This window comes from Galeopterus variegatus, unplaced genomic scaffold, assembly GCF_000696425.1.
Source record: "Galeopterus variegatus unplaced genomic scaffold, G_variegatus-3.0.2 Scaffold3808, whole genome shotgun sequence".
Taxonomy (NCBI): domain Eukaryota; kingdom Metazoa; phylum Chordata; class Mammalia; order Dermoptera; family Cynocephalidae; genus Galeopterus; species Galeopterus variegatus.
This window is the reverse complement of record NW_007729919.1, coordinates 166,292-181,800: the sequence shown is the minus strand read 5'-3', so window position 1 is coordinate 181,800 and position 15,509 is coordinate 166,292. Positions and strand designations below refer to the sequence as shown.

At 36.5% G+C, this 15,509-nt stretch overlaps 1 protein-coding gene across 1 annotated transcript in view; it reads left to right on the top strand.

Moving 5' to 3' along the window:
- The first annotated feature begins 220 nt into the window (after positions 1–220).
- The window catches only part of TRIM24 (tripartite motif containing 24), a 74,766-nt gene continuing 59,477 nt past the window's right edge, over positions 221–15,509 (top strand). The window contains exons 1-4 of the mRNA XM_008586029.1: positions 221–355; positions 2,589–2,729; positions 9,400–9,547; positions 14,164–14,296. Coding sequence (XP_008584251.1) covers positions 221–355; positions 2,589–2,729; positions 9,400–9,547; positions 14,164–14,296 — 557 coding nt within the window. The remainder of the gene's footprint in view (positions 356–2,588; positions 2,730–9,399; positions 9,548–14,163; positions 14,297–15,509) is intronic.

The following is a 15,509-nucleotide window of genomic DNA, read 5'->3' as shown; positions in this document are numbered from 1 at the left end:
ACTCTGCCTCCATTGACATCAGAGGGGGAGAGCCTCATTCTTACTAGTGGGTGAGAGTCGAAGTTCAGGCTCTTATTAGGCCTCTCTTGGTAACTCCCTCTCTGGCAGGAGTGTGAGTGCCTATTTACTGCTTCCTGTGTGTATTTCACTGTCGTGGGAGAAGGAGGAGGTTATGGCAGGTGGCAGTAAAAATCCTGACTGCCTCCAACCCAGCTTGGAGATGGAGAGGTACCTCATTATTGCTCAGACTCCTCAGGTGGTCTCTACTGACATGGCAGGGGGCCCTGGTGATCAAAGGCCCAGTTCCCCAGGGGGCTTTTCTGATACCACCCGGCAGGGAGTGGTTGTTGCACTGGTTTCAGCTTGGCCATGGTGGAAATTTAGGCTTCCTGCTGGGCCTTTGCTAGTGGGAAAGAGGGACACAATTTTGTATCTCTGATACCACCCGGCAGGGAGTGGTTGTTGCACTGGTTTCAGCTTGGCCAGGGTGGAAATTTAGGCTTCCTGCTGGGCCTTTGCTAGTGGGAAAGAGGGACACAATTTTGTATGGAATGTTTGCCTGGTGTTGAGCAGTTGTTGTTTAAGTTTTCTGTCTTGCTAGGCCACCCTTTGCTGTTCCTTTGGGTAGAGAGTACAGGTTTATGTGGGACTTTTTCTGTTTACATCTGTTGGTGTTTCTGGGGTGCTGGTTTCATAAGAACCGGTTTTGGAATATATGAGACTAAAGGAAAACTCAGTGAAATCACCACTGTGTCATTCCTTGGGTTCTGAGTTCTCACCAGTCTGCTCTCTTCCCTCCTGCTACCTTTCACTGTCTTTTTTTAATAGAATGTCTTGAGTTTTTAGCTGTAATTAGCTGGAGGAATAATGAAAATTATGTTTATTTCATTTTTCTTTTCTATGGAATATATTGTCACATCTTTACAGATTTTAAATATTCTTTACCAGTATTATTCGTTGGGTATATCTTTCAGTTTGGGCCTTGTCTTCTCACTTTGTTGATAGTAATCTTTTGACTGGTCATAGTTCTATAACAAGGATGAATATATTAATCTTTCCCTTATAGCTCTTGCTTTTTGTTTCTTAAGAAACTTATTCCTGCTCGGATCACAAAGATATTCTCCTATATTTCTTTGTGAATGTTTTAAAGTTCTTAATCCACCCAAAATAATTACTTTTTGGATCAGATCTAGTAGAGATTTAATTTCATTCCCCCTTCCCAGTTGATAACTAGCCAGCAGCATGAAAAGTTTGTCATCTTTTCTACTGATTTTTAGTACTACATCTCTCACATATAAAATGTACATATTACGTGAGCCTGTTTCTGGTGTTTGTCTTGTACTATTTTTGTTTATCCTTAAATATATATCAGACTGTCTTCAATTATTTTAGCTTTATAGTAAGTCTCATTATTTAGTAGACATGTCCCTCCAACTTGTCAAAATTTTACTGAAATTCCTGCTGAGACTTACTAGAAATGCATTGAATCTATAGATATAGTTGAGGAAAATTGGCATCTTTACCATCATGAACATGTTTTCTTCATTATTTAGATAATTTCAAATGTTTTTAAAATATAGTTTAGCATTCTTCTCAACAGTGTCCTTATACATCTTTTTAAATTTATTCCTGAGTACTTAATATATTATTGTTGCTGTTATTTTAATTAAATTTTTTTGTTTGTTGCTATATATGCAAATGAAATTGGTTTTAGGATTACTTTATGTTCATTCTTATGCATTTCGTTAAAAAAAACATAAACATATTTGGGAACGTTTTTTTAATCTCCTTGGTACAAATTACAGCATAAAGTTTATATTTTTTAATTCATTCACAATTATTATTTATTGCTTTACCAAGCACTATAAAAGATGATTCTTTTTTTCAAAGGAATATGATGTTTGTTGCTATATATGCAAATGAAATTGGTTTTAGGATTACTTTATGTTCATTCTTATGCATTTCGTTAAAAAAAAACATAAACATATTTGGGAACGTTTTTTTAATCTCCTTGGTACAAATTACAGCATAAAGTTTATATTTTTTAATTCATTCACAGTTATTATTTATTGCTTTACCAAGCACTATAAAAGATGATTCTTTTTTTCAAAGGAATATGATTTGTTAAAGGGAAATGAAACAACAAACAGTGTTTCATCATCTCCTGTGGAGATTTTAAACAAAATGAGCGTGTCTGTGCTCCACTTCCAACGATCCAAATTCTATAGGTCTAGGGAGAACCAAGCTCCTTGTTCTTTTAAAATTCTTCTGCATAGTTCTGCACATCCCTGTATGAAAACCACTGCTAGAGAAGTTGTTAAATAGCAAAAAACAGTAGCTTCTGGGAATGTCTATTTGGGGCATGGAGACACTTCATTTAAAATTATAAGGATTTATGTATCATTTAATATATTCTTTGTGTGATATATATATATAAATAAGCTTCATAGATGTACATAAACTGAATTGCTGTGTGTTAAGTGACAACAGATATGAATTTAAAAAGAGTGGATATTGTAAAAGAACCCAGTCACAGTTTAAATGAGACGTGTTGTTTTAGTACTCAGTCTATTTGTGTTAAAACTTAGAATGCAATTTTGTCTTTCCCAGTTGGAGTCATTCGATGCCCAGTTTGCAACCAAGAATGTGCAGAGAGACACATCATAGATAATTTTTTTGTGAAGGACACTACTGAAGTTCCCAGCAGTACAGTAGAAAAGTCTAATCAGGTAAGTGTATTAAATCTTGAACCTTTTGCCTCCTCTTGATGAGGCAACTTAAAATGCTACAGGACTCTAAAAGAAGCTAGTCATTAGACTATTAACCTATGAAATTATTTAATATTTTAAAAGGTATATAAACAATAATGAATAATGTAGCTTAAGAAATAAAACAGTGCCAATACAAAGTTCCTAACCATATCTATACATTGCCTATACCCTACAGAGAAAACCATTATTCTGTATTTGACATTATTTTATTTCTTTGTACTTTTATTATGTATTGACAATTAGATTTTTGGGGGGTGGGGAGAAGGATCCAATCTCTTGTCAAGGTCCTCTCCCTGTGGTCCGCCCCCTCCAAATGTATAGAAAAACCCCAAGCCTGGGAGTGTCCTGGGGTAGGTAGGCAGAGTGTAAAGAAAGCCTTGTGCTCTGCCCTTTGTCCAGGGAGAGTGTATGGGGAAGCAGGAGACTGGTAACCACTTGCAGAGGGTGTGGCACTGGCTAGGATGTGCAGGGGAGGAGGTACCTGCTACCCACTCTCCTCTGGGGAGGAGAGTATGCACTGGGGAGTGGCATCCAGGGGTGGGTGCCCAGCTTGGGGCCTGGGACAGTGATGCCCTTCCCCTGCTGGTGGCCATTGCTCCTGTAAGGCTGCTTACTGGAAGGCCCCATCCTCCCCATCTGTATCTTAGCTGTGCTCCAGGACAGACCAACTACAGCAGTGGATTGTTATCTCAAGCTCCTTTTTCTCTTTTTTTTTTTTTTTTCCTATTTTATCGATAAACTCTGTAATGATACATGCGAAAAACACTATGTAAGTGTTTTTCAGTAAGTTTCTACATTTTTAAGAAAGTCGTCTTTTCTACATGGTATTACTTTGACAGCCTCATTTGGTAGCATTGTCCAAGGTGTTAGATTTAGAGACGGACTGGTGTTTTTGTTTTCTTTCCTACTTCTATAACCCACATTTCTATTGGCCTTTTAAGTCTAGATGTCAGGTCATGGATGTCTGTAGTATTCCAGAGGGGGTTACCCATGCTGAGATAAATTCTACAGCACGTGCTAAGTATGGTGTGTTAATCTACTTTTGGATCATGATTCATTGATGATTCTTCTAGGTAGTTCTTTTAATTTAAGCAGAAGATCTGGTAAGGAAATATATCTGATTAGGGGAAAATTATTATTAGCTATGTTTATGAGGACTCTTTTTAGTAATCATGCTGCTAATTTCTGTACTTGTTTCGTTTTCAGCTTTTTTCTCTTTAGGGGAACTACAGGAATTTAGGGTTCACTTTAAATGAACATCGCCACTACTAACTAAAATATCTCTTTTTGTGGTTTTGAAAGTATCCACAGTTCTTCCTAATGTGTTGCTTTCTTTTTCTTCCCATTTAACATATTTGTTGAATAAACTAGGTGGTTTTTTCAGTAGAGTTAGTCTGAATTTTGCTGACCATTTCCATAAACTCATTTAACGTGCTTATTTCCTCCTGTATTTTGAGTAAACTGGTAGTAAAAATGTGGAGGCTGGTTAAAATAAAAATGTAGATTCTGGTCCCACTAGGGAAAAAAGGGTAAGAATATGTTCATTGGGAAGCATATGATGTCTGGCTGTCTTTCTTTTTTCTGATATTAATAGCCATTAATGATCACTGCCAAGATTGTGCATATCATTACAGCTTTGAAAAAATGGTGACATTTTCATTCTATCATTCTTTATATTTTAACTGGAATGGGAAGACAAAACTTCCATCATCAATTCTTTGATTACCCTGAGGTATGCGGGAAAGGTAGGTTGATGCTTGATTCTTTCCCTTTAGTTGCCAATTTTTAGACTAGTGAGTTATTTTCTTCGCATTTTTCGGAGGTGACTAATGAGGGGAGTGTACGTGTGTTTCCAGTGGTCATTGCTGTCTCCCTTTTTTGTTTTGACATTTTCTGCTCCAAACTTGAAAGCAGTCATTTCTCCTAGGAGCCTTGATTTCTTTTAATAGGAAATGGTATTTAGTGGGAAACGGTATTTGGAGACAATAGTATGGGTACTATGGGTGCTTGTTACTATTGGGTTGGTCATTTTTCTAGGCCTTTCAGGGGAATGATCTAACAAATAATTTTTATCTAAAAAAAGAAAATATAAGTATATATTGACATTTCTTAGTCAAATTTAGAATTATAGGGTTTTCCTTTTTTATTTTATATTTGTATCTCTTCTCATATTAGAAATATTGATTCTTATTTACATTGCATAATTATTTTCTCCATGAAAAAATATATAATATACATTCTGTATTATAGGGTATATTAATTGGTGCAATTAGGAACCATTTTAATTCTTAAAACTAAGAATTATTAACAAGATAGAAAGTTGTTTTCTAAAAAGATAACAAGACAATTCCTAAAGTATCACAGAGGTAGCAACTTTAGGAAGTAGCTGGGGAAACAAAGGCAAAAGGTTGAAATTATTAAAAGTTAGAAACTTAGAGGGAAGGGCCTTGTGGAACTTCAGCTCAAACATCTGAGGAGGAGGTGCAACTTGGCTGGGGTCTGAGCTTGGGACTCCAACCTCTGAGGAACAGGAGTAAGCTTCTGAAGTGGTTTGCAACAAAGCTGGTTCTACAAATATTGGAAAAACTGCTAACTGTTGCTGTGAGAAGGAACTGCTACTGCTGGGGTGAAGCAGTGTTTCCTGAGGTGATGCTCACAGAAATCACAAGCAGATAGGAAGCAAACAGGAAGCTGACTATTAAAATCAAGCCTCTCCTTCCTCTGGCATTGCAGTCTTCTTCCAGCATCAGCCATTGTTAGAATCTAATGCAAAACCATTTTATAAAGCATAAATAGGCTTGCAGAATAAGGGTATACAGAAGAGTGGAGTTAAGAGATGACAGTGGAAGTTGTAGAGTGTTTCTGTCAAAACGGAGGGAGGCAAGAAGATAACAGTTGCTACATGTCTGTACTGGAGATATTCAATGTAATCATCATGTTTTAAAGTAACTTGCATAAATAATAATTTGTTGCATAAATAAATAATTCTGTGTATGGTTAAGCCACCCACTTGATAGGCAGGTTCATTTGCTACATTTTGCTTTTTATGTTTGAGTATTTAAATTTTTGAGATTTAAATTTGTACGACTACGTATAAAACATTCATGTAGTTCAAGAATAAATTCTATAAAACAGTATATTCAAAGAACTTGAATATACTACTGTCTTATCTACCCCTCTACCTTCTTTCTTACCTTATAGGTAACTATTTAACTTCTCTATGGTTTATCCTTCCGTTTTTATTATTACCTTATTTCTTTCTTACCTTATAGGTAACTATTTAACTTCTCTATGGTTTATCCTTCCGTTTTTATTATTATTTTATATATGATATTGGTTTGGTTTGGTTCAGTAGCTGGCCAGTACAAGAATCCAAACCCTTGAACTTGTTGTAATAATGCTATGTTCTAGCCAACTGAGCTAACCACCCAGCCTATATATAATTTTTAAATAAGTCATCTACTCTATCCCCTTTCTTAAATAAGTGGTAGCATACTCTTCCAACTTTGCTTTTTTCATTTTACTTTACTTTGTGTATGTAGAGATCTCTCACGAGCAGTATAGATATTCTTCATTCTTTTTTGTAGCCTACTGTGGAGACTAAATTTTAGGTGACATCGTATAGAGGTGATAGTCGAAGCTAAGGAAATAGACAAGATCAATCCCCAGATATAACAGAAATCTACAGAATCAGAGGAGGAAGAATAGTATGTGAGATCCTGTGTGGCAGTCAGGGAGATAAAGAGGACTGGGACTTATCAAGGAATCAAAATGATTTCTAGGCAGCAGCAATTAGTGGTGTCACATGATGTTAGAGAGAATTGAAGATGAGAACTGAGAAAAGGCAGATTTTGGTTTATGGAAATGTTATCCAGGTATTGGGATTTTGGCTAATGTCAGCCACTGAGCAAAGGAGAAAAAACAAATGAGATTATGAGGACTGCTTATATGTTGTATAACTTTAACATCCATTCTCAGAGAATGGTGCTACCCTCTATATAGTTCTGCAAGCTATAAACATAGTAACTGTCTCTTCTTCACCTCCCATATCCAGTGTATCCTCCAAACCAGTCAGTTTCACTCCCTAAATAACCCTCAAACCTGGTCTCTTTTCTTCATTTCCACTTCCAGCAACCCTCACCTACACCACAGGAAAATACTCCTAGTTCGTCTTTATGCAGAAACACTTGCCCCTTTTGTAATTTTTCTTCCACATTGCAGTAATAGTGATTTTTAAAATGCACATCTGGCCAGCTCACTTCTTACTTAAAAGATTTCAATAGACTTCTTCAGACAAAGAGCAAAATTGTCACATGATCCTGCTTGATCTGTCCCCTGCCAGCCTTGCTTCCAGGTCCTTCTCTTGCAGTATTCCCCTTGATCTTTCCACTTCAGTCATACTTGCTTCCTTTCAGTTCTTTGTACCTACCATGCTCTTTTTGCCTGGAGCTTTTTGTACAAGCTGCTTTCTCTGCCTAGAAGGTTTTTTTATCCAGTAATTGTTGACTCAACTTTCATATCTTGGTGCTAATATGATCTCCTTAGGAAAAAGCTTCACTGGGTAATCCTGCTTTCCCCAACCTTCCAACCCCGGTATAGTGAGATCAGTTTCTCCATCATATGCTTTTATAACTTCTCATATATTTCCTTTATGGTATGTCTCAGTTTGTAGTTATATGTGAGTGTGATTGTTCCAGTAATGTGCATCTGCCTCACATTTATTTATTTATAATTTTTATTGAATCATGCTTGATTATACATGTTTTGGGGGTTCAACATTGACATATGTTGATCAAATCAATATCAAAGAATATATATTGTTACAAATCATACTTATTCTTTATGCACCTTGTCCAATCTCTCCCCATTCCCCTGCCCCTCTATTACCCTGGATTTCTTCTCTCCTTCTGAAAGAGTAACGGTTACTCTGTTGATTTGTTGCCTACATGATCTGTCCAATGCTGACAGGTGTGCTCAGGTCCCCTGATATTATTGTAGAGCAGATGCTTCTTCTGTCACTCTGGAATGGGCTTTGTGGAGAGAAACATCCTCTTTTTTTCTTTGGTCTCTGCTGGTGACTCTCGTGTCAGTGCACTCCAGAGGCTGGCGGACCATCGGCGTGGTGGTTGTGGCGCCTAGCTGCTTTTACGACAGCCATGGTTATTGTGGTGGCTGTGGTGGGCTATCCACATGGAGGTGATGTTTTTGGCATGCTCCTTGGTGCGGGTGGTGTACCTGGTTGTGGAGGGGGCAGTCCAGTCCCCAGCTCCATGCTTCAGGTCCCTGGGCAGGCCCGAAGGCACTGGCATGTGCCTCGGCCAGAATTAATTTTTTGTCCTTTGCTTACTTCTAAAATGGGGGAACTTTCTGTAGGGACCCTTACTTGAGCTGTGTGGTTTAGCTAAATTGCTGCTTTGCTGCTGATTCCCTAGGGAAGGCTTTTTGTGCAGCTCAGGTTTTAATGGTTGGCTTTATAGGTATTCCAGCTCTCCAGAGTTCTGGTGCACCTGGGTTTTGTAGAAACCCTGATCTGGGCCTTAGTCTTTTCATCAAACCACACTCCATGCAATTCTGTATTCCTGACCAGTCTCTTCTGAGTAGTCCTTTGCTGATTGCGGTGCTGGTCAGCTGTCCTTACTGTGCCCCAGTGTTCCCCTGGTGGGCCAGTCTCCCCTACCACCTGTGCTGCAAACACTTCCCATGGGACAGGCCATGTGCCAGTCCCTTGTGATGACTCACTTGGCCTCTGAGTGGCTCCTTTTTTTCCGTTGTTGTGGCTCCTCACTCCTGTGTGGGTCCACGGGAATCCTATTAGTGGTCTTGCTGACCTAGGTCCACCAAAGCCCTCTTCTCCCCTGCCGCCTTCAAGCAACTCCATCCAAAGGGCACAGCTGCTGTGGCTTTTGCGGGCTCCTGCTCCATGCGTTCAGCAGCTCCAGCCTTAAAAGCAGCCGTGGCATGAAATGGTCAGAGCAGTTTCTTCACTTTCTCTCATTGTGGCTTCTCCTGCCTTCATATACTCCATAGGTCTCTCCTCCTGTTCCCCTGAACTCTAGTGGCCCCAGCCTGGCTGTTGTTGCTTTTTTATAGTTATAAATTGGTTGATTTATGGGAGAGTGATGCTGGGGACTGTCTCTTCTGCCATCTTGACCAGACGCCAAAAGTAATTCTGCCTCACATTTCACCTTCACAACTACTCAGTAAAATCTGTGTTATTACCCTTATTTTAGAGATGAGTTATCTAAGTAACCTGTCCAAGATCACTCAGCTAGAAAGTAGGGAACTGGGGTTTAAACCCACACTCCACCTGTGAGACTGTAGTTATCATAAGGGTAGGGACTGTGTTTGCTTTTCCTAACTGTTATGTCATGAACATTTTTAATAGTCCTGGAATATTTGGGATATTGAACTAAGGAGAAAACGTATATGTAGTATTGCCTGTATGTAGTATTTCCATTTTGTATCATATATAATTTAATACATAACGTCAGTTTAAATTTATAAACATTGTTAAGAAGATAACCGATAGAGTCCAGTATGGTTAGTATATCATTTATGTATGACTAGTAGCATGACCAGCTTTTCATTTTTCTCAAAAATTCATGTGACATGTTTCTTTTATTACTAGGTATGTACAAGCTGTGAGGACAATGCAGAAGCTAATGGGTTTTGTGTAGAGTGTGTTGAATGGCTCTGCAAGACGTGTATCAGAGCTCATCAAAGGGTGAAGTTCACAAAAGATCACACTGTCAGACAGAAAGAGGAAGTATCTCCAGGTAATAAGATAGCTCTTTTGCTTTCTTTCTCTCTTTCTCTTTTTGTCCTTTCTATATTGACTTGTTTTGATAAATATATACTCTTGCTTTTTTAATACAAAGAGGTCTATATTGTAATTGAAATTTGAGTAGCAAATGTTGGTAAGCATGAATGGATACAGAATCCTTCTGCTTTCCATTCACACTCCCAACCCTCCTGTTTCTATAATTGTCTTAATTTGGAGTGAATATAGAGTAGGTGGAAAATATTTTACTTTTTCTTATTTGTTCTCTTATCTCTTCTTTTATCTCTAAGGTGACAAGGAGTGGGCTTAAAAGTTTTATAACTCTCCTCTGATATTCTTGTAATAAACCTGCTTCATGATATTTGTCTGATATATAGATAATCAAAGAAGTTTTGCTTTTTATGTAATTATGGTTTCCTGGGTTTTTATTATGTTGCTTTTAAAGTTTACAATTAGATGTTTCTTGTTTTGTAAGATATATATAAACATAAAATTTCTCATTTTAATAATTTTAAAGTATATAATTCAGCGGCATTATTTACATTCACAACATTATGTACTATAACCATTATCTATTTCCAAAATTTTTTCATCACCCCAATCAACATCTCTATAAACATTAAGTAATAACTCTCATTTCCTTCCTTGAACCTCTGGTAACCTCTAACCTATTTTCTGTCTCTATAAATTGGCTTATATTTTATACAGGTGGAATCATACAATACTTGTCCTTTGGTATCTGGTTTATTTCATTTAGCATAATATTTTAAGGGTTCATCCATGTCATAGTATGCACCAGAACAAATTTCATTTCTTTTTATTACTATATTTTTTTTTTAATATTTTACTGCTTTTTTTTGTTATTGAGTCAACTGGCATTTGTATGCCTACTTTATATTCCTCGAACTTTTCTTTTTTTTTTTTAAATATTTTACTGCTTTTTTTTTTGTTATTGAGTCAACTGGCATTTGTATGCCTACTTTATATTCCTCGAACTTTTCTAAAAGTACTAGGGATGAAAAGGTAAGACATATTTCCTACATTCCAGGAGTTTATCAGATAATGAAGACTATAAGCAAATAAGTAATCATAGTTTGGCCTAGTAAGTTCTGTTGGAGCATAGGAGAGAAGTAGTAGCCTTAGATTTAGGGATTTAGGTTGGAAGCCAAATAACTCCAGGTAAAAGAGAGTTTCAGCTATGGAAACAGAAAGAACTGCTTGGTAGCATAGAGGTTACATTTGAAGTTTAAGCCATAAGTCTTCCTCCATGAGGTCTCAGCAGTCTGGGCACGGGTATAGAGAAGAATTAGAGGTATGTAGAGTTGGGGTTTAGCTGAATAGGTGTTACTTTCACAGAAATTCAACAGGGGAAGAGATGCATATACAAGGGTACTTCAAAAGTTCTTTGAAAAATATATTTAAAAGATAATATGAATCTTTCCGTGAACTTTTTGAAGTACCCTTGTAGTGACATGTGTTGAAGGATTTTCAGATTTTAACTGGATAAAGAAAGGAAGTAGAGAGTGTTAGTTGATAAGGTGAAAGAATTGGTTAGGGACTAGGGATACCAATAAGATACAGTGAGAGTAGAAACTAAGAATTGGAAAGTTAGAAAGTAGAAGTTATTAGATGTGGATGTTTGAATTTATGATTATAGAAATGGAACAATTATAGACAATGAAAATTCTAGGATGTGGCGATTGAGTAAGTAGCTGAAATGAAGCACAGGTCTCTATTTTCCTTCATATGGTAATCCATTTGAACTTTTTTGGTAGCTGGCCAGTGAGAGGATCTGAACCCTTGACCTTGGTTTTCAGCACTGCACTCCTACCAAGTGAGCTAACCAGCTAGCCCTCCATTTGAACTTTTAAATCATCCAGAATAATGATGAGGCTTAGGACTAGAAAGATCACTGTGAGTCAGGATCCAAATTCAACAAGTAAAAGGAGTCTCTAAGTGGGTGACATATTTTCTAAATCAGAAAGAGGCACTATAAAAAATTATTCCTGGAGAAAGGCACAAATCAGGATGTCCCAAGTATATGAAGCCCAAATGACAGGAACATCAAGTAGAAAGGAGCAGGAAGCTATAATTAATTCCATTTGGTTTTGATTTGTTATGCTTTTAATCTTGTAATATGCATGTTTGCCAATTTTCTCTATCTGGTTATTTTTCTTTTTTCATTCTAAACTTTTTGTATTTATGCCTACTCCTTTTTGAACTGACTAGATAGGTTATGTTTTGTTTTTATCCAGAGAAATAGCTCTTGAATTTATTGATCTAATTACCCATTTTATATTTTTTAGTTAATTAATTTTATCTTTAATTCCTCTCAGGTTGCTATAGTTTTATTTTAGAGTTCTATTATTAACTTTGTTGAGATAAATACTGGATACTTATTTTCATTTTTCTTAGAATTATAAGTGCTTAAAACTTGAATTCTGATTTACCACTTTGCTTTCTGGTTTTCTGTTGTTTTTTTTTTTTTTTAGATATTCTGCATTTATGGTTACCAAGCAGTTGGGGATTCATGAATTCTTGGGGTTTTTTTTTGTTTGTTTGTTTTTTTTTTTTTTTGCTTATTTTCCACTTTGGTAGGTATGTAAATGATGATATGGAAAGAAGACTATGATGTATATTGAATGCAAAAAGCAAGTTGCTGAACAGTGTGGTTATTATGAACGTAAGAATTCTTGAAAAGAACAAGGAAATTTTTCCCTGTGCTTTGGGGTTTTTTTGTTTCTATTTTTAACTTTATAGTTTTATTATATTATGATCAGAAAGTGTAAGTCTGTTAACTCATTCTCCATACTGACACACATTTAAGGTTTTTGTAAGGATTGATAATTACATATTAATAAATTTCAGGTGAATTAAAGATTTAAAATTTTTAAAAACCATGAAAATATACCATATGAAGGGGAAAAAGGTAAACTACTAGAGAGGAGAAAGCCTTTCTAGAACTAATTTTCAAAAACTAAAGCCATAAAAAATATGTTTGGAAAAAAAATATATCATAAGGCAAGTCAAATTGGGGAAAATATTTCTACGATCTTTGGCAGGCAGTATATCATATGTGTGTACAAATCAGTAAGAAAGAGAATTGAACAAAAAAATGGTAGAGATTTTTAGCAGACAGTTTCTAAAAGACATATAAATGTCTGATGACTGAAAAGTTGTTCAATCTCAGTTATTAAAGAAATGCATCCGGGCCGGCCCGGTGGCGCACTCGGTAGAGTGCGGCGCTTGGGAGCACAGTGGCGCTCCCGCCGAGGGTTCGGACCAGTCCACTCACTGGTTGAGTGCGGTGTGGGCACGACACCGAGGGTTGCGATCCCGTTGCCGGTCACGAAAAAAGACAAAAAGGGAAAAAAAAAAAAAAAGAAATGGATCCTAAGATAATGAGGTCTCTATTTTTTTGTTCCCTATCCAATTGGTAAAGGTTAAAAATATTGAGAATACCTTCTGTTAGTAAGGTTATAACCACTTTACACTGGAAAGAGTACAAATTAGTCCTGTGTTTTAGAGGACCATTTAGTTGTTTCTGTATAAATTACCCTTTAACCTAATAATTCTACCAGTAGGAATTTGTCTTATGGAAATATTCAGATGATTTATAAATTTCATATTTATTTCAGCATTATCATACAATATTGAAAACAGAGAAACTTCCAAATATCCACTAGCAGGCGGTACATTCATTTGATGGAATACCATACAGTTAAATAAGAATGACATGGATGGATTTACAAACACAGAAAGGTTATCTTAATACCTTAAGATTTTAAGTGAGAAAAGCATCTTACAGGAGAATATATATAGTGCCATTTTTTATTTTATGAAACAAAACACTATACTATACTGTATCTAGTTCTATATTCAGACAAACAACCAGAGGAACACATTCCACGTTATTAATAGTAGTTATCAGTAGAGGTGGGATTGTTTATGAAATGTTTGGATTTTACCTTCAATTATTAGTGATATAACTGGTGTTCACTATTTAATCAATCATTATATTTATTTGTGTTCTAATTTTTTCCACTTGATATTATAATATAAGCATTTTCCCAGTTTTATTTCCACACTGGAAAACTAGTGAAAAGTGGCATGGATAACCACAGTATAATAGTGAAAAAATTATGATTATTTCTGTGTTAATGGGTATTCTCTATTAGAATTTTTGCCAAAGTGGGGAAATAATTTATTTACTACTTCTTTTATGTAGTTTTGTTAGATTTTTTTGAATTGCATTTTTAAAAATTTTCTCTCATATTTGAGGTAGAAAATGTCCAGTTGATTCATACTCACTTCTTAAGACATTCCATTCCAGAGAATATCTTTTTAACCACACACTTAGCCCTTTCATTTACTTGTGAATTAATTTGAATTTCTACTTTGGAAAGTGAAAAGCTGATTAACCTTTTTGTCTGAAATGCTGAAAATACTTAATATTTCAATATCTGTAATACCTAGTGGTAGTTATGGTGTAAATGAAACTTTGTGGTTCTTTTATATCAATGGATTTGAATTTCAAATGGACAATCTAATAATTATTTACTGTTTGGTTAATGTTAATTTTCTTCTCTTTGCCTCCCGTTGTTTCTGCAGAGGCAGTTGGTGTGACCAGTCAGCGACCAGTGTTTTGTCCCTTTCATAAAAAGGAGCAGTTGAAGCTTTACTGTGAGACATGTGACAAACTGACATGTCGGGACTGCCAGTTATTAGAACATAAAGAGCATAGGTACCAGCATCTTTCATTATATACATAAATTTATAATACAACTTTTTGAGGGCTGGAGGACTTCTGTCCTCTAGGTTCACATACTTTCATGTTGACATTTGGCTGTAATTGACTTTAGTACTTTTCATAATGAGGTGTGCCTTTTCCAGTTCATTATAGTCCCTACTGTAGCTTACTTTTAAATCTCACTTTCATTGGCAGTCAAGTTAGCAACCACTGATTTAGACAGTAAGATTTGGATTCATTGATATAACTATTAATTGCTTATAATGGCCTAGGCTCCCAATATTGGGAGACTAGATAATTTGGATCAGCCATACCTTGAGGATACTAGAAAACCTGAAAAAAAAAACAAAAATCTTCTATAGGAAAATTTAGGGCACAGATAGTAAAGAATTATTGGACCAGGATTGGGTTGGAGTGGAGGCAAAGAATGATAGGGGCTTTTTTCCACCTTGAGGTTGTCTAGAAGTTGAAGAGTACTTTCAATAGGCTTTAAGAGCTTAGAAATCAGGAATTAAGAGTTCAGGTGTCATAAGGAAGGAAGGCTTCTCCTGGCCTGGAGTTGAGACCCTGAAAGCCTACACTTTAAAGATACATTACCTAGTAAGTAGTTTCTCACAGGGATGAAAGCTCAGCACCTAAAGTTGGATTAATGTGAAATTATATTGCTAGTTCCTCAAGGTACCCAGTAGAATCAAATGTAAATCCTCTCTGGAGAAAGAAAACCTCATAGGCCTCGAATTTATTCAATAACGTATTTTGTAAAGCAGTATCCAGCACATAATTAGAAATAACCAGCTATGCTAGATTAGACAATGTGAATAAAACCTGACGGATAAGACAAACAATATAAAAAGACCCAAAAGGCTGTATCTTATTACATTCAAGATGATGAAAGATAAAATGGAAAATTTGGGTAGAGAAATGAAAACTAAAAAAAAAATGAAATGGAAAATATAGAATTGAAAATTACAGTAATTGGGGGCCGGCCCGGTGGCGCACTGGATAAGTGCGCCGCTTGGGAAGTGCGGCGGCGCTCCCGTCCGAGGGTTCGGATCCCACATACAGACCGGTTCCCTCTCACTGGCTGAGCGAGGCGCGGGAGCAACACCGAGGGTTGCGATCCCATTGCCGGTCCCCGGTCCGGTACGGGGGCAACACTGAGGGTTGCGATCCGTTGCCGGACACGGAAAAAGACAAAAAAAAAAAA